The 20,823-nt window shown below is 44.6% G+C and overlaps 1 protein-coding gene and 2 pseudogenes across 1 annotated transcript; all 3 read right to left on the bottom strand.

Annotated features, from left to right (window-relative positions):
* Positions 1-3,871: 3,871 nt before the first annotated feature.
* Positions 3,872-6,015, bottom strand: LOC132206533 (ferritin, middle subunit-like; annotated as a pseudogene).
* Positions 6,016-10,460: 4,445 nt separating this feature from the next.
* On the bottom strand, positions 10,461-12,869 carry LOC132206590 (ferritin heavy chain B-like; annotated as a pseudogene).
* A 4,444-nt stretch (positions 12,870-17,313) lies between these two features.
* On the bottom strand, positions 17,314-19,585 carry LOC132206571 (ferritin, heavy subunit-like). Its single transcript, XM_059640803.1, has 4 exons — positions 19,484-19,585; positions 18,371-18,517; positions 17,675-17,800; positions 17,314-17,460 (listed from the first exon to the last, which is right to left on the bottom strand). The coding sequence occupies exons 1-4, from the start codon at positions 19,583-19,585 to the stop codon at positions 17,314-17,316; spliced, it is 522 nt and encodes a 173-aa protein (XP_059496786.1).
* Positions 19,586-20,823: the final 1,238 nt, after the last annotated feature.

The following is a 20,823-nucleotide window of genomic DNA, read 5'->3' as shown; positions in this document are numbered from 1 at the left end:
CCTGACAGAATTGGTGATAATTTTGATCACTTCAACAAGTGCTCCTTGCTCCAAGGAGAATAAGCGCTATTTCTTTAATCTTTCCGTGTGTCTGAAATTCCCCATTCCAGGTGTCATTATTATAAATCACCTTTGAACTCTGTCCAGGGCTTGCATGCCCTTCCTTAAAAGCCACGCCCAGAACTGAGCACATCACTGCAAATGTGGTCTAACCAATGAGTTGTAGAGGGGTATCATCAATTCCTTGCTTTTATGCTCGATGCCTCAATTTGAAAACACAAGGTTCATAGAACAATACAGCGCAGAACGGGCCCTTCGGCCCTCGATGTTGCGCCGACCTGTGAGCTAATCCAAGCCCCACCTCCTACACAATCACGTCACCATCCATATGCTTATCCAAGGACTGTTTAAATGCCCCTAACGTGGCTGAGTTAACTACATTGGCAGGCAGTGCTTTCCACGCCCTTACCACTCTCTGAGCAAAGAACCTGCCTCTGACAAATGTCTTAAATGTATCACCCCGCAATTTGTAGCTATGCCCCCTTGTACAAGTTGAAGTCATCATCCTCGGAAAAAGACTCTCACTGTCCACCCTATCTAATCCTCTGATCATCTTGTATGTCTCTGTTAAATCCCCTCTTAGCCTACTTCTCTCCAATGAGAACAGATCCAAGTCCCTCAGCGTTTCTTCATTGGGCCTGCGCTCCAGACCAGGCAACATCCTGGTAAATCTCCTCTGCACCTTTCCCAATGCTTCCACATCCTTCCTGTAATGGGGTGACCAGAACTGCACGCAATATTCCAAATGAGGCCGCACTAGCGTTTTGTACAGTTGCAGCATGACATCACGGCTCCGGAACTCAATCCCTCTACCAATAAAACCTAACACACGGTAAGCCTTCTTATCAGCATTATCAACCTGGTGACAACTTTCAGGGATCTATGTACATGGACACCAAGATCCATCTGCACATCCACACTGCCAAGAATCTTTCCATTGACCCGGTATTCTGCCTTCCTGTTATTCCCCCAAAATTGAATCAACTAACATTTATCTGCATTGAACTCCATTTGCCACCTTTCAGCCCAATTCTGCAGTTTATCCAAGTCTCCCTGCAACGTGCAACATTCTTCCACCCCGTCCACCACTCCACCGACTTTAGTGTCATCTGCAAACTTACTAACCCATCCACCTATGCCTGCGTCCAAGTCATTTATAAAAATGACAAACAGCAGTGGTCCTAAAGCAGATCCTTGAGGCACACTACGAGTGACCTGACTCCAGGCTGGATATTTTCCATCAACCACCACTCGTTGCCTTCTCACAGAAAGCCAGTTTCTAATCCAAACTGCTAAATCTCCCTCAATCCTCTGCCTCTGTATTTTCTCCAATAGCCTACCATGTGGAACCTTATCAAAGGCTTTACTGAAGTCCATGTACACCACGTCAACTGCCCTTCCCTCATCCACATGCTTGGTTCACCACAGCCTTCTCAATAACAGCATCATCTTGGCTGGTCACTTTCAGATAATCACATACTTGAAACCCAAAGTCTCTCTGCTCCTGTACTCACATCAGATTTGGAACATTGAGCCTGTTTTGTCTTTCTATGTTTCTCAAACAAAATGTGTTATTCACATATTTTTAGTGTTGAAATTAGAAAGTGATTGTCAAAGTCAAGCCTTACCCAATAAATATCTAACAGCACGTGCACATATTATCTTCTCCACAAAGAAGCTGTTTTTGACACTATCCTGGATGATTTAGTTGTAATGTGAAAATTATAATCCTATTTTGCACACAGTCCTCAATGACCATAGACAAGAAACAGATTCTGTCTGTCCACTCTGTCAAATCCATTAATCCTCTTTGAAATTTCAAACACAGCCATCCCTTAACCTTCTACACAGAGGGACTGGGACAAACCGTTATCATCAATGAACCAGCTCTCTGTCCAAGTTCATTCCAGAAATTCTGTGCATAACCATCTTTGGGTCGAAGCTGTTAGAACTGAGCACTCCAGCTGTGGTTGAGCTAGAACTTGACAATTTCACAAAAGAACCATCAGCCAGAGGTAGTTGAAACCCTCGGAGATCAGGCCTAACATTAGATGAGAGAATGTGGTGGCTTGCGTTCTTGAATTGCTGTTGCCCATTTGGTGTAGGCAGATCCCCAATGCTGTTAGGGAGGGAATTCCAGGATTCTGATCCAGCACACTAGGGGAATGGGACCATGTTTCCAACTCAGGATGGTGAATGGCTTGGTGTAGAACTTAGAGGCGGTTGTGTTCCATGTATTTGCTGCCCTTGTCCCATGGCAAGTAATGGGGGCTTTGGAAGGTGTTGTCTAGGGAGCTTTGGTGGATTTCTGCAACATTTGGTGATAGTACACATTGCAGTCCCTGTGTGTCAGTGGTGGAAGGAGTGAATCTCGTGGCTGCTCTGAGCTGGCAACTGTTAAGCTTCTGGAGTGTGGGACTGAGGCCCATTGTCCTGATTCTGTCTGAAAAACTCTCTTTGGGCATTATGAACCTAAAAATGAGCATGCAATTCCTAGTCTGAATAAAATATCCTTTTCACTGAAGTCATTCAGGGAAGGGAACTGCCAAACTGCCATCCTTACCTGGTCTGGCCAGTATATGACACCAAGCCTAAAGCACTGTAGTTGACTAATGGGCCCATGGGCAGTTCAGACAGAGGATAAATGCTGCCTGGTCAGTGACATCCTTATCCTGTCAAGGAATTGTCAGTGGTCACCCATTAGAAACCAGTGACTGATTGTGATTGACAGCAATGAGCTAGACCCAATGCAGCGTGTGTGGAGCCACATGGAGGCCAGATTACATCAGAAAGCTGATTTTCTTCACAATTAAATGTAAAGGAAATTGGAACTACTGACTTCTGCAAGTGGTATTTTGGTTTTTGCTTTATTGTCATCAGGTGTCCTCAGCATTTGTCACCTTTGCATTGCAGAGCAAGGACAGGAGTTACAGCAGATGCTTTAGAAGGTGGGCACTGCTTCATTGCCTAATAGAGGCCATAGTCATTAGCATTGTCAGGGAGAAAGCAGAGCTTTCATTCTACTGAATGGAAAGGACATACCAGAGAAACAATTCTCTAGCTCAGGAAACATGTAAATGGTAAGCAATTGCAGAAAAGCAGGTGTACCTTGCACGATTGGTCAACTTTATATCCTTGTAATGAGGAATTTTGTGACCTATTAAAGTCAGTAGGATTTAAGCAAGAGAACAAGTAGGTGCAAAACACCTCATGGCCTGGCAACAAAATCAGTCAAGAGATAAACACGTGTCTCGTGTCCCGGTTCTGTTCAACACTTCTCACTACCAAACCTGAGATTTCCCAGCAGCTTTTGTTCCTGGTTTCCAGTGTCAGCTTGGTTTTTCCAAAAATGCTGAAGATTGAATGAATGGACAGGCCTTGGCAATGCCTAATGTTTAGGCACAGGACAGATTTCAGTCATGGTTTTGAGCCGAAGCTGGTCCTGAAAAATTGTCCTGGGAAAGCTGAGGACAGATTTTGTTCTGGCATTGTCTGCAATGCAGATATTTGCCAGTTGTGGCATTTCCAAGGACAAGATTGCCCACTCAATCCCTACAGACAGACGCTCAGCAGAAGCAAACACCGAGCAAATTACTGGGGCAGGCATTGAATCAAAGGTTGCAAGAAAGAACAGAAAATGGATTTGATTACCAGATGTTAAAACACAAAAAACCTCCAAGAACCAGAAGCTATGAAAATTACACACTGTACTCAGTTCCATGGTGAACACTCTTTTAATTTGCTCAGAGAACAACTAGTCATTTAGTAGAATGAGGTCACCATGTACAACAGATATAGATATTGACCCCATTCAACGGAGTGGCAGCCTGTCAAACATGTACTCTCCCATGCCATTGTCAGGGGCTCCCAGTCTCTTCAGGTTGGTGATGTGATCTCCCAGCTTCTTGATCATCTTCACTTGCTTATCCAAGTAGTGCCTCTCCATGAAATCACAGCTGGAAGACAAAATTAATCCAACAAGGATCAAAAAATGTCAGTGACCTCCCATGACAGAAGTGACCATCACCTCACTATGGGGGAGGGGCATGCAAGTGATGCCTTCACAAGGTTTTGTTTAAACATCCTGCAGGAGGCAGATAGAAAAATAATTGGATTCCCCACCCTGGAAGTACACAAACAGATCACTTTCTTCCAGGAAAGGGATAAAACCTCACATGAGGGTCTATGTGGTCAGAGGCAAGTTTGTGCAGATCCAGCAGACTCTGGTTCACATCCTTCTCCATCTGCAGAGCTCTCTGCATCACCTCCAGACCATTGCCCCACTCATCCTGCTCTGGCTTCTGGAGGGAGGGAAGCAGGAACAGAAAGCACAGCTCAGCAGGCAGTTGTATCATTAGTCTACATCTGATCAGTTAGTTATCCCTCATCATTTCCAGGGGTTACATTCAGACAAAAAATTTTACTTGGATACAAAAACCCTCTAGATTTTATGCTGGTCTGAGAATAAAGAAATGTTAACATATCCCACTGTTACTGTGAATTCTGAAAGAAGTCGTATCTAGAATCAGTCGCAATGGAAGTAATCCCTTGCTTTACTGTTTGATGTAGTGACCAGAATGGTCCCAAGGCATTACAAACCTCTTCTGGATGTAGTGAGGTTGGATGCTGCTGCTTTTTGTAGCTGCAAGTTCTCAGCCTTACCTTTTGTTACCTCACCTTGTCCATATAGAGTCACATACAGGGACATGTGCTCACCATCCAGTAGCCTGGATCATCTGAATTGCCTTCTGCTATTGAGTCACAAATGCAAAGTATTTCCCTTTTCCCTAAACAAATCCTGTTTTGGTGAACAACTTGCCCTTGACATAGTATTTGATCAATCCTGAAGCTAAATAGATGGAGATACCAGTCGATTGTAGCTGCTCAAAAAGCTGCAAACAGACAGACATTCTCAGAATCCAACCTTGATGTCCTGCAGGAGGACTCAGCCTCCACGTTTATTCTGGAATGCCATCAGTTTCTCAGCGTGTTCCCGCTCCTCATGGGACTGCTCCTTGAAGAACTCAGCAAAGTGATGGAGGGCAACATCATCCCGGTCAAAGAGAGAGAACTGCAAACAGACAAAATGGGAAGTAAATTTCACTCAATTCAGCTTGGTTTTGCTCACGAAATGGAAGTTAGATGGACAGTAAGAAGACAGGTATTTACATTTATGGTCATCCATAAACTAAACTAGACAGACATTTGTTCAAACATCTAGAAATAAAGATTAAGTAGCACCCGCTACAACCCCTGGTAGGTGACTTGGTGAGACAGTGCACGGTGACGGTCACAGCTGGCAACAGGCATTAGACATCCCTGCACTGCAGGTCAGAAACACTATTACCCAGTGCTGGAAGCCAATCAGGGCATTGTCCAACTGAATGAAGGGGCATGTGCATGTTGACCAAGAGAAGCTGAAATCTGAGCTCCTCACATTACCAACATCACTCATCTGATTTAGCCCCACTGTCCTAACACCTCATCTGCACAAGAGACAGTGACTGATTTTTGTTCCAGATAATCCATCTTGGGAGTGGAAAAAGTCTGCTCCTCATAAGTAGCAACTAAAAACCATGAAGGAAAGGTCACCGGACCAAAAACAGGAACTGATTTCTCACCACAGATCCTACCAGACCCACTAAGCTTTTCCAGCAGCTCATTTTAGTCTTTTATTTCCAGGAGTTAATCACAGTTAGGATGCTTATTAAAAAAAAGGCTTCATTAAAAGGACAAGATATAAAAAGTTAGATTTGGACTGATGCAGGCTTCCACAAGGATGTAAATGATTAGTACAATCATATCACAGCCCTAACACTGAAATAGACCATTCAAGATCACAAGTCTCACCATGGAGAGGTAAACATAGGAGGAATAGAGCTCCAGGTTGATCTGTTTGTTAACAGCATCCTCACAGTCCTTGTGGTAGTTCTGACACGCTTGGGAGGCCATCATCACTAGCCTTGTTCATTAAAACCAAGACCACCCTAGAACTGAGTTGCTCCCCGACAAGCTCTGTATTTATACTCCTGGGGGCCATCCCGCACTGACGCAGAGAAGGGCAGAACTGATGATGACTGGCAATTGAAAAAAGCTTTAACATTTTGTTTCTAAATTAAGGTGGTTGTGACAAACTGCACGAGGAAGTCAATGAAGAAGAGGTGTCAGTTTCTCAGCCTGTTGTGCTGGGATATGAGACAGAAAGGTGGCAAATTGGCTCTGGGTCATAGAAAACTGTGACAGGATCAGACGGGGCAAGGACAGGAAGGATGTTCCCAATGATGGGGGAGTCCAGGATCAGGGTATCCTGATGTAAGAGGACTGGGTTGGACATTTAAGACTGAGAGGAATACAAACCCAAAATTTACAAAAGTTCCTGGGTGGACATTCAGAGGATTTTTAACGACAGAGGCCATTCAGCCCATCATGTCCGTATCGGCTTCCGAAAGAGCTACCCACCTAGTCCCCCTCTCCAGCCCTATACCCTCTATATTCGTCACTCCCAAGTATATATCCAGCTCTTGTTTTGAAGCCACCTATGGGATCTACCTCCGCCACTCTCCCAGGCATCAGATTCCAAATCCTAACAACCTTCTGAATAGAGAGGTTTGTCCTCATCTCAGAGCTCCCTTACTGACAAATTGTGACCCCTCATCACTGCCGTATCAACTGGTGAAAACAGGATATCCTCCTTTACCCTGACAGAATGTTCATTATTTTTGTCACTTCAACGGGGACACCTCTTAATCAACTATGCTTCAAGGAGATTTATCCCAATTTCCTTCATCTTTCCTTGTATCTAAAATCCCTCATTCCTGGTGTCATTCTCGTAAATGCCCTTTGAACTCTGTCGAGGGCTTTAATGTCCTTCCTTAAATACCATGCCCAGAACTGAACACAGTACTGCATATGTGGTCTAACCCATGATTTGTGGAGGTGTAACATCTATTCCTCGCTTTTATACTCTCCGCATCTATTTGAAAACACACATTTCACAAAAGCCTTCTTCATAGCAGGTTAGTCCCGCTCGGCCACTTTCAGATAATCACATACTTGAAACCCAAAGTCCCTCTGCTCCCGTACTCACCTCAGATTTGTAACATCGAGCCTGTTTTGTCTTTCTATGTTTCTCAACCAAAATGCATTAATCTTTTATGTTATAGAACATAGAACATTACAGCACAGTACAGGCCCTTCGGCCCTGACGTTGTGCCGACCTGTCATACCGATCCGAAGCTCATCTAACCAACACTATTCCATGTACGTCCATATGCTTGTCCAATGACGACTTAAAATGTACTTAAAGTTGGTGAATCTACGACCGTTGCAGGCAAAGCGTTCCATACCCTTACTATTCTCTGAGTAAAGTAACTACCTCTGACATCTGTCCTATATCTTTCACCCCTCAATTTAAAGCTATGCCCCATCGTGCTCGCCGTTTCCATCCAAGGGAAAAGGCTCTCCCTATCCAACCTGTCTAACCCTTTGATTATCTTATATGCCTCAATTAAGTCACCTCTCAACCTTCTTCTCTCTAACGAGAACAGCCTCAAGTCCCTCAGCCTTTCCTCGTAAGACTTTCCCTCCATACCAGGCAACATCCTAGTAAACCTCCTCTGCACCCTTTCCAAAACTTCCACATCCTTCTTATAACGCGGTGACCAGAACTGTACGCAATGCTCCAAGTGTGGCCGCACCAGAGTTTTGTACAGCTGCAGCATAACCTCTTGGTTCCGGAACATGATCCCTGGATTCATAAAAGCTAAAACACTCTAGGCCTTCTTAACAACCCTGTCAACCTGGGTGGCAACTTTCAAGGATCTGTGTACATGGTCACCGAGATCTCTCTGCTCATCTACACTACCAAGAATCTTACAGTACTTTGCCTTCCGGATCCTCCTACCAAAGTACATCACCTCACACTTGTCCGCATTAACCTCCGTTTGCCACCTCTCAGCCCAGCTCTGCAACTTATCCACGTCTCTCTGTAACCTACAACATTCTTCGTCACTATCCACATCTCCACCGACCTTCGTGTCGTCTGCAAATTTACTAACCCATCCTTCTACGTTTATAAAAATGACAAACAGCAGTGGACCCAACACGGACCCTTGCGGTACACCGCGAGTAACTGGTCTCCAGGATGAACATTTCCCATCAACCACCACCCTGTCTTCTTTCAGCAAGCTAATTTCTGATCCAAACTGCTATATCTCCCACAATCCCATTCCTCCACATTTTGTACAATAGCCTAATCGAAAGCCTTGCCGAAATCCATAACACCACATCAACCGGTTTTCTCTCATCTACCTGTTTGGTCATATGTTGCAATGGGAAAGTGATTGGCAACATCAATATCTTACCGAATAAATATCTAACTGCTCATTCACATATTATCCTTTCCAAAAAGCAGCTGTTTTTTGCTTTATCATGGATGACTTACTTCTACTGCTAGGAATGTAATTATATTCCCCACTCTCGGTCCTGGAATGGAATTGAAAAGAAGCAGGATCTCTCTGTCTACCCTATCAAATCCATGAATCCACTTGTAAATTTCAAGCACAGACATCCCTTCCACTTCTACACCGAGAGACTTGGGAAAACTATTATCATCGTAGCCAATTAACTTTCTGCCCAGGTTCATTCCAGAAATTCTGTGCATAAGCATCTTTGGATTGAACCTACTGGAACAGTGCACTCCAGATGGGGTTGAACTAGGACTTGACAATTTCACAAAAGAAGGCCCATCCAGAGGTATTGGACCCGGTCTGAGATCAGGCCCACCATGAGAGAATGTGGTGGCTTTCCTTCTTAAATTGCTGTTGCCTATTTGCTGTCGTCAGATCCATAATGTTCCGAGTGAGGGAATTCCAGGATTCTGATCCACCGACACTGGAGCATGGCGGGTCACGTTTCCAACTCAGGATGGCATGTAGCTTGGTGGAGTAGTTAGAGGGGGTGGTGTTCCCCTGTATCAGATGCCTTTCTCCCATGGCACGTAATTAGGGCTATGGAAAGTATTGTCTCAGGAGCGATGGTGGATTTCTACAGCTTTTGGGAGGCAGTACACAGTGTACTCTGTGTGTGTCAGTGGTGCAAAGAATGAATCTCGTGGCTGGTGGGAGCGGGAGGCCATCACATTTCTGGAGTGGTGGACTGATCTTCTAATTCTGTGCAACAACTCTCTGGAGTTCTAGAATTAAGAAACTGATGAGGAGCATTAAATTCAGTGTCAAAAATGCATCCTTACTTAGTCTGGCCTGCATATGACACTGCAACCACAGCAAAGCGTGAGACTCTGACCTGGCTTTGGCGGGGGGCAATCGGAAATGGATAAATAAATGGTGTCAGCTCAGAGACATCCTCATCCTTTTTATAAAGGAATCTGTCACCCCTGAGCATCAGTAATTAGGCAGCCAGAGTGCTCTGCAGGTGTAGGTACATTCCAGTCAGTCAATCTACATAAGGAGAGCTTATTTCCTTGCTAAGAATAGGAACTGCTGATTTCTGCCAGTGGCATTTGGGTTCGAGCTTTATTTTCTCCTGGTGTCATGAGCATTTGGCGTCCTTAGACTGCAGAGAAGTGATAGAAGTTCTACCACAGGGGCTCGAAGGTGGGGACTGCTTCATTACCTAATCAGGATCATTGTCTAGAAGCAGAGAGACTGATACACAAGAAAACAAACTTTGCCATTCTCCTACAAACAGCCACTGCCCTCACTCCTTCCACCACCGCAGCAAAAGAGAGAAACCAATTTCCGAGGTCTGGACACAATTGCTTATCTAAATGCTAAAGATCAGTGCATCTGAAATGCTGGATGTTCTGCTATATATATTCCTGTTCCAAAAAGAGTGAATGTATGCTCAAATCATTAGATTTGAAGTGCGACAACAAAATTGCTGGAAAGCTTGGGTCCTGGGACTGAACAGTTTTCTCTCCACAGATGCTCCCCAAACCTGCTATTTCCTGCCCCTGCTTATTTACAAAAGAGACCTCAACCTTTGCAAGGGCAGTGTCTAACATTGAGACAGGGGGCTGGTTTCACTGAAGATATTGACCAGAAGCTGGTTTGGAATAAAAAAGTCAATACAACACTGCTTACTAGCCAAAAAACCCAAACTGAACACTTGTGGAATTTCCACTACAAGGATTGCCCACCTAATTCCTACAAACAAGAGAAAAGGAGCAAACCAGTGGGGCAGGCATTGAATCAAAGGTTAATCAGAACAGAAAAACACTTCATGATCAGGTGTCAAACAGCAATACCAAGAGCCAGAAACAGCTGTGAAATTATGCAAAGTACTCAGTTGCATGGTGAACACTATTTTAATTTGCTCAGAGCACAACCAAGTTACTAGCATTATGTCACCATGTACAACATTCACATTATTGACCCCATTCAGCTGAGTGTGAGCCTGTCAAACAGGTACTCTCCCATGCCATTGTCAGGGGCTCCCAGTCTCTTCAGGTTGGTGATGTGATCTCCCAGCTTCTTGATCATCTTCACTTGCTCATCCAAGTATTGCCTCTCCAGGAAGTCACACAGCTGGAAGAGAAAATTAATCCAGAGGATCAAAAGTGTCTGAAAGTGACCCCCATGACAGATGTGACCATCACCACCATGTGGAGGTCCACTGAGGTGATGCATTTGTATGTTTGTTTTAACAGCCTGCAGGAGGCTGGGAGAAGGTAATTGGATGTTTACCCAGAGAGTGCACAAACACACCACTTTCTTCCAAGAAGAAAGTTTACAAACTCACATGAGGGTCAGTGTGGCCAGATGCGAGTTTGTGCAGATCCAGCAGACTCTGGTTCACATCCTTCTCCATCTGCAGAGCTCTCTGCATTGCCTCCAGACCATTGCTCCACTCATCCTGCTCTGGCTTCTGGAGGGAGGGAAGCAGGAACAGAAAGCACAGCTCAGCAGGCAGTTGTATCATTAGTCTACATCTGATCAGTTAGTTATCCCTCATCATTTCCAGGGGTTACATTCAGACAAAAAATTTTACTTGGATACAAAAACCCTCTAGATTTTATGCTGGTCTGAGAATAAAGAAATGTTAACATATCCCACTGTTACTGTGAATTCTGAAAGAAGTCGTATCTAGAATCAGTCGCAATGGAAGTAATCCCTTGCTTTACTGTTTGATGTAGTGACCAGAATGGTCCCAAGGCATTACAAACCTCTTCTGGATGTAGTGAGGTTGGATGCTGCTGCTTTTTGTAGCTGCAAGTTCTCAGCCTTACCTTTTGTTACCTCACCTTGTCCATATAGAGTCACATACAGGGACATGTGCTCACCATCCAGTAGCCTGGATCATCTGAATTGCCTTCTGCTATTGAGTCACAAATGCAAAGTATTTCCCTTTTCCCTAAACAAATCCTGTTTTGGTGAACAACTTGCCCTTGACATAGTATTTGATCAATCCTGAAGCTAAATAGATGGAGATACCAGTCGATTGTAGCTGCTCAAAAAGCTGCAAACAGACAGACATTCTCAGAATCCAACCTTGATGTCCTCGGGAGGACTCAGCCTCCACGTTTATTCTGGAATGCCATCAGTTTCTCAGCGTGTTCCCGCTCCTCATGGGACTGCTCCTTGAAGAACTCAGCAAAGTGATGGAGGGCAACATCATCCTGGTCAAAGAGAGAGAACTGCAAACAGACAAAATGGGAAGTAAATTTCACTCAATTCAGCTTGGTTTTGCTCACGAAATGGAAGTTAGATGGACAGTAAGAAGACAGGTATTTACATTTATGGTCATCCATAAACTAAACTAGACAGATATTTGTTCAAACATCTAGAAATAAAGATTAAGTAGCACCCGCTACAACCCCTGGTCGGTGACTTGGTGAGACAGTGCACGGTGACGGTCACAGCTGGCAACAGGCATTAGACATCCCTGCACTGCAGGTCAGAAACACTATTACCCAGTGCTGGAAGCCAATCAGGGCATTGTCCAACAGAACGAAGGGACATGTGCATGTTGACCAAGAGAAGCTGAAATCTGAGCTCCTCACATTACCAACATCACTCATCTGATTTAGCCCCACTGTCCTAACACCTCATCTGCACAAGAGACAGTGACTGATTTTTGTTCCAGATAATCCATCTTGGGAGTGGAAAAAGTCTGCTCCTCATAAGTAGCAACTAAAAACCATGAAGGAAAGGTCACCGGACCAAAAACAGGAACTGATTTCTCACCACAGATCCTACCAGACCCACTAAGCTTTTCCAGCAGCTCATTTTAGTCTTTTATTTCCAGTAGTTAATCACAGTTAGGATGTTTATTAAAAAAAAGGCTTCATTAAAAGGACAAGATATAAAAAGTTAGATTTGGACTGATGCAAGCTTCCACAAGGATGTAAATGATTTCAAATATAAATGGGCCATTGATATCAACATGGAAGGAGGAGTTGAATTAAGAAGCAGAACCAGGCCATCCCTCAGCACCAAAAATGTGCTCTGCCCAGAATTACAACATACTGGGGACTCCTAGACAAGAGCCAGCTCCAACACAAGACAAGCTTAAAATTGCTACAGAATTAGCATTAAGAGCACTCACTGGATTCATTCCAGGAAGGACAACAGACAAGATATATGGTAGTACTAAATCATTGAGCAAGAAGCCACTTAAAGGCTCAGTACAATCATATCACAGCCCTAACACTGAAATAGACCATTCAAGATCACAAGTCTCACCATGGAGAGGTAAACATAGGAGGAATAAAGCTCCAGGTTGATCTGCTTGTTCACAGCATCCTCACAGTCCTTGTGGTAGTTCTGACACGCTTGGGAGGCCATCATCACTAGCCTTGTTCATTAAAACCAAGACCACCCCAGAACTGAGTTGCTCCCCGACAAGCTCTGTATTTATACTCCTGGGGGCCATCCCGCACTGACACAGAGAAGGGCAGAACTGATGATGACTGGCAATTGAAAAAAGCTTTAACATTTTGTTTCTAAATTAAGGTGGTTGTGACAAACTGCACGAGGAAGTCAATGAAGAAGAGGTGTCAGTTTCTCAGCCTGTTGTGCTGGGATATGAGACAGAAAGGTGGCAAATTGGCTCTGGGTCATAGAAAACTGTGACAGGATCAGACGGGGCAAGGACAGGAAGGATGTTCCCAATGATGGGGGAGTCCAGGATCAGGGTATCCTGATGTAAGAGGACTGGGTTGGACATTTAAGACTGAGAGGAATACAAACCCAAAATTTACAAAAGTTCCTGGGTGGACATTCAGAGGATTTTTAACGACAGAGGCCATTCAGCCCATCATGTCCGTATCGGCTTCCGAAAGAGCTACCCACCTAGTCCCCCTCTCCAGCCCTATACCCTCTATATTCGTCACTCCCAAGTATATATCCAGCTCTTGTTTTGAAGCCACCTATGGGATCTACCTCCGCCACTCTCCCAGGCATCAGATTCCAAATCCTAACAACCTTCTGAATAGAGAGGTTTGTCCTCATCTCAGAGCTCCCTTACTGACAAATTGTGACCCCTCATCACTGCCGTATCAACTGGTGAAAACAGGGTATCCTCCTTTACCCTGCCAGAATGTTCATTATTTTTGTCACTTCAACGGGGACACCTCTTAATCAACTATGCTTCAAGGAGATTTATCCCAATTTCCTTCATCTTTCCTTGTATCTAAAATCCCTCATTCCTGGTGTCATTCTCGTAAATGCCCTTTGAACTCTGTCGAGGGCTTTAATGTCCTTCCTTAAATACCATGCCCAGAACTGAACACAGTACTGCAAATGTGGTCTAACCCATGATTTGTGGAGGTGTAACATCTATTCCTCGCTTTTATACTCTCCGCATCTATTTGAAAACACACATTTCACAAAAGCCTTCTTCATAGCAGGTTAGTCCCGCTCGGCCACTTTCAGATAATCACATACTTGAAACCCAAAGTCCCTCTGCTCCCGTACTCACCTCAGATTTGTAACATCGAGCCTGTTTTGTCTTTCTATGTTTCTCAACCAAAATGCATTAATCTTTTATGTTATAGAACATAGAACATTACAGCACAGTACAGGCCCTTCGGCCCTGACGTTGTGCCGACCTGTCATACCGATCTGAAGCTCATCTAACCAACACTATTCCACGTACGTCCATATGCTTGTCCAATGACGACTTAAATGTACTTAAAGTTGGTGAATCTACGACCGTTGTAGGCAAAGCGTTCCATACCCTTACTATTCTCTGAGTAAAGCAACTACCTCTGACATCTGTCCTATATCGTTCACCCCTCAATTTAAAGCTATGCCCCCTCGTGCTCGCCGTTTCCGTCCTAGGGAAAAGGCTCTCCCTATCCAACCTGTCTAACCCTTTGATTATCTTATATGTCTCAATTAAGTCACCTCTCAACCTTCTTCTCTCTAACGAGAACAGCCTCAAGTCCCTCAGCCTTTCCTCGTAAGACTTTCCCTCCATACCAGGCAACATCCTAGTAAACCTCCTCTGCACCCTTTCCAAAACTTCCACATCCTTCTTATAACGCGGTGACCAGAATTGTACGCAATGCTCCAAGTGCGGCCGCACCAGAGTTTTGTACAGCTGCAGCATAACCTCTTGGTTCCGGAACATGATCCCTGGATTCATAAAAGCTAAAACACTGTATGCCTTCTTAACAACCCTGTCAACCTGGGTGGCAACTTTCAAGGATCTGTGTACATGGTCACCGAGATCTCTCTGCTCATCTACACTACCAAGAATCTTACAGTACTTTGCCTTCCGGTTCCTCCTACCAAAGTACAACACCTCACACTTGTCCGCATTAACCTCCGTTTGCCACCTCTCAGCCCAGCTCTGCAACTTATCTACGTCTCTCTGTAACCTACAACATTCTTCGTCACTATCCACATCTCCACCGACCTTCGTGTCGTCTGCAAATTTACTAACCCATCCTTCTACGTTTATAAAAACGACAAACAGCAGTGGACCCAGCACCGACCCTTGCGGTACACCGCGAGTAACCGGTCTCTAGGATGAACATTTCCCATCAACCACCACGCTGTCTTCTTTCAGCAAGCCAATTTCTGATCCAAACTGCTATATCTCCCACAATCCCATTCCTCCGTATTTTGTACAATAGCCTAATCGAAAGCCTTGCCGAAATCCATATACACCACATCAACCGGTTTTCTCTCATCTACCTGTTTGGTCATATGTTGCAATGGGAAAGTGATTGGCAACATCAATATCTTACCGAATAAATATCTAACTGCTCATTCACATATTATCCTTTCCAAAAAGCAGCTGTTTTTTGCTTTATCATGGATGATTTACTTCTACTACTAGGAATGTAATCATATTCCCCACTCTCGGTCCTGGAATGGAATTGAAAAGAAGCAGGATCTCTCTATCTACCCTATCAAATCCATGAATCCACTTGTAAATTTCAAGCACAGACATCCCTTCCACTTCTACACCGAGAGACTTGGGAAAACTATTATCATCGTAGCCAATTAACTTTCTGCCCAGGTTCATTCCAGAAATTCTGTGCATAAGCATCTTTGGATTGAACCTACTGGAATAGTGCACTCCAGATGGGGTTGAACTAGGACTTGACAATTTCACAAAAGAAGGCCCATCCCGAGGTATTGGACCCGGTCTGAGATCAGGCTCACCATGAGAGAATGTGGTAGCTTTCCTTCTTGAATTGCTGTTGCCTATTTGCTGTCGTCAGATCCATAATGTTCTGAGTGAGGGAATTCCAGGATTCTGATCCACCAACCCTGGAGCATGGCGGGTCACGTTTCCAACTCAGGATGGCATGTCGCTTGGTGGAGTAGTTAGAGGGGGTGGTGTTCCCCTGTATCAGATGCTTTTCTCCCATGGCACGTAATTAGGGCTATGGAAAGTATTGTCTCAGGAGCGATGGTGGATTTCTGCAGCTTTTGGGAGGCAGTACACAGTGTACTCTGTGTGTGTCAGTGGTGCAAAGAATGAATCTCGTGGCTGGTGGCAGCGGGAGGCCATCACATTTCTGGAGTGGTGGACTGATCTTCTAATTCTGTGCAACAACTCTCTGGAGTTCTAGAATTAAGAAACTGATGACTAGCATTAAATTCAGTGTCAAAAAATGCATCCTTACTTAGTCTGGCCTGCATATGACACTGCAACCACAGCAAAGCGTGACACTCTGACCTGGCTTTGGCGGGGGGCAATCGGAAATGGATAAATGGTGTCAGCTCAGAGACATCCTCATCCTTTTTCTAAAGGAATCTGTCACCCCTGAGCATCAGTAATTAGGCAGCCAGAGTGCTCTGCAGGTGTAGGTACATTCCAGTCAGTCAATCTACATCAGGAGAGCTTATTTCCTTGCTAAGAATAGGAACTGCTGCTTTCTGCCAGTGGCATTTGGGTTCGAGCTTTATTTTCTCCTGGTGTCATGAGCATTTGGCGTCCTTAGACTGCAGAGAAGTGATAGAAGTTCTACCACAGGGGCTCGAAGGTGGGGACTGCTTCATTACCTAATCAGGATCATTGTCTAGAAGCAGAGAGACTGATACACAAGAAAACAAACTTTGCCATTCTCCTACAAACAGCCACTGCCCTCACTCCTTCCACCACCGCAGCAAAAGAGAGAAACCAATTTCCCAGATCTGGACACAATTGCTTATCTAAATGCTAAAGATCAGTGCATCTGAAATGCTGGATGTTCTGCTATATATATTCCTGTTCCAAAAAAAGAGTGAATGTATGCTCAAATCATTAGATTTGAAGTGCGACAACAAAATTGCTGGAAAGCTTGGGTCCTGGGACTGAACAGTTTTCTCTCCACAGATGCTCCCCAAACTTGCTATTTCCTGCCCCTGCTTATTTACAAAAGAGACCTAAACATTTGCAAGGGCAGTGTCTAACATTGAGACAGGGGGCTGGTTTCACTGAAGATATTGACCAGAAGCTGGTTTGGAATAAAGAAGTCAATACAACACTGCTTACTAGCCAAAAAAACCCAAACTGAACACTTGTGGAATTTCCACTACAAGGATTGCCCACCTAATTCCTACAAACAAGAGAAAAGGAGCAAGCCAGTGGGGCAGGCATTGAATCAAAGGTTAATCAGACAGAAAAACACTTCATGATCAGGTGTCAAACAGCAATACCAAGAGCCAGAAGCAGCTGTGAAATTATGCAAAGTACTCAGTTGCATGGTGAACACTATTTTAATTTGCTCAGAGCACAACCAAGTTACTAGCATTATGTCACCATGTACAACATACACATTATTGACCCCATTCAGCCGAGTGTGAGCCTGTCAAACAGGTACTCTCCCATGCCATTGTCAGGGGCTCCCAGTCTCTTCAGGTTGGTGATGTGATCTCCCAGCTTCTTGATCATCTTCACTTGCTCATCCAAGTATTGCCTCTCCAGGAAGTCACACAGCTGGAAGAGAAAATTAATCCAGAGGATCAAAAGTGTCTGAAAGTGACCCCCATGACAGATGTGACCATCACAACCAGGTGGAGGTCCACTGAGGTGATGCATTTGTAAGTTTGTTTTAACAGCCTGCAGGAGGCTGGGAGAAGGTAATTGGATTTTTACCCAGAGAGTGCACAAACACACCACTTTCTTCCAAGAAGAAAGTTTACAAACTCACATGAGGGTCAGTGTGGCCAGAGGCGAGTTTGTGCAGATCCAGCAGACTCTGGTTCACATCCTTCTCCATCTGCAGAGCTCTCTGCATTGCCTCCAGACCACTGCCCCACTCATCCTGCTCTGGCTTCTGGAGGGAGGGAAGCAGGAACAGAAAGCACAGTTCAGCAGGCAGTTGTATCATTAGTCTACATCTGATCAGTTAGTTATCCCTCATCATTGTAGGGGAGGTACTGCAAACCAACTTTAATTTGAAGACAACTAGATTTTGTACTGAGGGAATAACAAATTTTCTAAACACATTCTACTGTTAATGTAGATTCTCAGAATTCACATGCAGAGAATAGGTACCAATGGAAGTAGTTCCTGGCTTCACTATTGTGGTGTTAGAAACATCTTCCAGATTCAGAAAGGCTGGACACTGCTACTTTCCACAGTGCAACAATTTCCTGTCTTAGCTTTTGTTACCTCATTCTGTCTGAAGGAGAGTCATTCACATTGATATCTACTCACTATTCTGGTTCCTCTCAATTGCCCTCATAAGTGCAGAGTATTTCCTTTCAACCTAAAGGAATCCTATTTTGGTGAACACCCTCCCCTTCACACAGTATTTGTTCAAGGCTAAAGCTAAATAGATGGAGATACCAGTCGATTGTAGCTGCTCACAAAAAGCTGCAAACAGAAGGCTTCAGAATCTAACCTTGATGTCCTGCAGGATGACTCGACCTCCACGTTTATTCTGGAATGCCATCAGTTTCTCAGCGTGTTCCCGTTCCTCATGGGACTGCTCCTTGAAGAACTCAGCAAAGTGATGCAGGGCAACATCATCCCGGTCAAAGTAAGAGAACTGTGGGAAGAGAGAGGCTAAAAGGAAACTGTCTGAAATTCATGAATGACACTCCTCACTCTGGAACTAACCTGGGCACCATCTGGATTCCACATTTAAGTGGTTAAAAAAACAGACAAAGCAGGAAGTCACCTTCCATGGATGATGAAGGGGAGAGCTGTCTAGAGCCATTAGACATCCCTGCTCTGCAGGTTAGAAACACTATTGTTCAGGAGGTGGAGACCAGTTCGGCCCCTGTCCAACTGAATGAAGGGACATGTGTTCATTAACACAACCAGAAAGCTCAGTCAGCAGTCTCATTATCACTATCACCCACCTGAATAACCGCAGTGTCCTACCACCCACTCCACAGAATTTTAACTGCTTTGTTAGAGAGAAAGAAAAAAAAACACATACATAGTCTGAAAATGTGCCCCTTTCCTCACATTGCATAGCTCAAAGCCACTTCTGAGAAAGGGTCAATGGACCCAGAGCTTGGATTTCTTCCAGCTCTGTAGAGCTTTTCTAGCTATTTTTGTTAGTGTTTAATGTCTAGCAGCAGCTGTTCTTTTAGTTCAGGGAACTTGACATCTTGAGCACAAGACAGTCCGGTGAATAGGGCAAGGTTTTAAAAAAGGAGTATATTTGTGTCAGGAAAAGCTTTTGTTGAGAAAAGGAATACAACCAAAGTTTTACAAAAATTAATTATTGACCAAGACCAGATCATCCCTCCAGAGTTAGATGAAAAAATCACCAAGGGTTACATTGTCCAGAGACAGCAAGCTGGGCATCCACATCCAGGAGCCAGTTGGACATGAAGACAGTGGTCAAGTTTTGAACAGAGAGTCAGTGATAAGACCTGCACTAGATTGCAACAGGGGAAGGGCCACAGAAAATAATACATGATACAGCTAATTCATTAACTCAGCATAAAAACCAAACAGGTCAACACTATCATAGCACAGGCTTCAATTCCACAAAGCTCACCAGGGAGAGGTAAACATAGGAGGAATAGAGCTCCAGGTTGATCTGCTTGTTAACAGCATCCTCACAGTCCTTGTGGTAGTTCTGACACACTTGGGAAACCATCTTCACTATTCCTGCTCACAAGCACCAAGAAAACTCTAGAACTAAGTCTCTCTCTCCCACAGGCTCTTGTATTTATAGTCCTGGGACCATGCTGCAGTCACACAGAGAGAGGCAGAACTGATGATGACTGACAGTTGCTGGTGGCCAATCAGGAACCACCCATGCATACAGGCACCAATGAGAGAGAGGGGGAGGGTGTGTTAAGCAGAGCTGATCAGAGGTGGAGATGAGAGCCAGGTCTGGATGGTTATTCTGTGATTGGAACAGCAGGAGGCCATTCGGCATCTCAAACCTTCTGCACCACTCACTCAGGTCGTGTGTTATTTGGTTCTTTTTTAAAATAAGTCAATTTGGTTTGAGAAAAGTTTTCACATTTTTTTTAATTAAGGTGGTTGTGAGCAACTGCATGAGGGATTCAATGAGGAAGAGGGGCATCAGTTTCTCAGCTTGTTATGCTGGGATTTGGGAAAGAAAGTTGGGAAATTGTCTCTGGGTCATAGAAAATTGTAACAGTGTCAGCTGTGGAAAAGACAGGAAGGATGTTCCTGATTATGGGGGAGTTCAGGACCAGGGTTTGCAGTCTAAGGATACATTTAGAACTGAGGTGAGGAGAAATCTCTTCACCTCGGGGGGCGGGGTGGTGGATCCTGTGGAATTCTCTGCCACAGAAAAGGATTGAAGCCAAAACAGGAATTGGGGAGAGCTTTGAGGGCTGGATCAAAAGGGAATGCAGAGAGGGTGAGAATATGGTGCTGAGTTATGGAATCAGCCACAATCACATGGAATGGCAGAGCAGGCTGGAAGGGATGAATGGCCGACTCAACATTTATTTTCTATGATTCCACGTTTGTGCAACTAGCGCAGCCAGGGTCTTGTGGTTAAGGGGTCATGTCCCTAGCTGTGGACCAGGAGGCCTTGGTACAAGTTCCTACCAGATCCAGAGATCTTAAATCATCTCTACAGGCAGATTTAGAAAACAACCAGAACAGGTACAGGCACAAAGGACCGAATGGCCTCCTGCTGTGCCATAACAATTCTCCGATTCTGTGGTGGGTCTGTACCTGAGCAGAATCTCCCTGCCTCCAGCTCCTGCCTGTGGATTGTCACCTCGCAGTGATGGAGAGCCTCAAGTGTTCTGTTGGTTCTCAGAGTGATACCTGAAGAAGATTTCACCTCCTGGCAGCGCCACCCAGGATGGTACGATCGAGGGGAGGGTCCTGATAAAGTGCAATGCAAAA

The sequence above is a fragment of the Stegostoma tigrinum genome, chromosome 38, assembly GCF_030684315.1.
Source record: "Stegostoma tigrinum isolate sSteTig4 chromosome 38, sSteTig4.hap1, whole genome shotgun sequence".
In the NCBI taxonomy this organism is placed as follows: Eukaryota; Metazoa; Chordata; class Chondrichthyes; order Orectolobiformes; family Stegostomatidae; genus Stegostoma; species Stegostoma tigrinum.
Note: the sequence above shows the minus strand (reverse complement) of the source record. Positions and strands in the feature narration are given on the sequence as shown.

Coding starts and splice junctions, on each gene's coding strand:
- LOC132206571 (XM_059640803.1), bottom strand. CDS start 19,585: ATGGTTTCCCAAGTGTGTCAGAACTACCACAAGGACTGTGAGGATGCT. Junction 17,801..18,370: donor TCATCCTGCAGGACATCAAG/GTTAGATTCTGA, acceptor CCCTCCCTCCAG/AAGCCAGAGCAGGATGAGTG. Junction 17,461..17,674: donor CTGGCCACACTGACCCTCAT/GTGAGTTTGTAA, acceptor TTTCTCTTCCAG/CTGTGTGACTTCCTGGAGAG.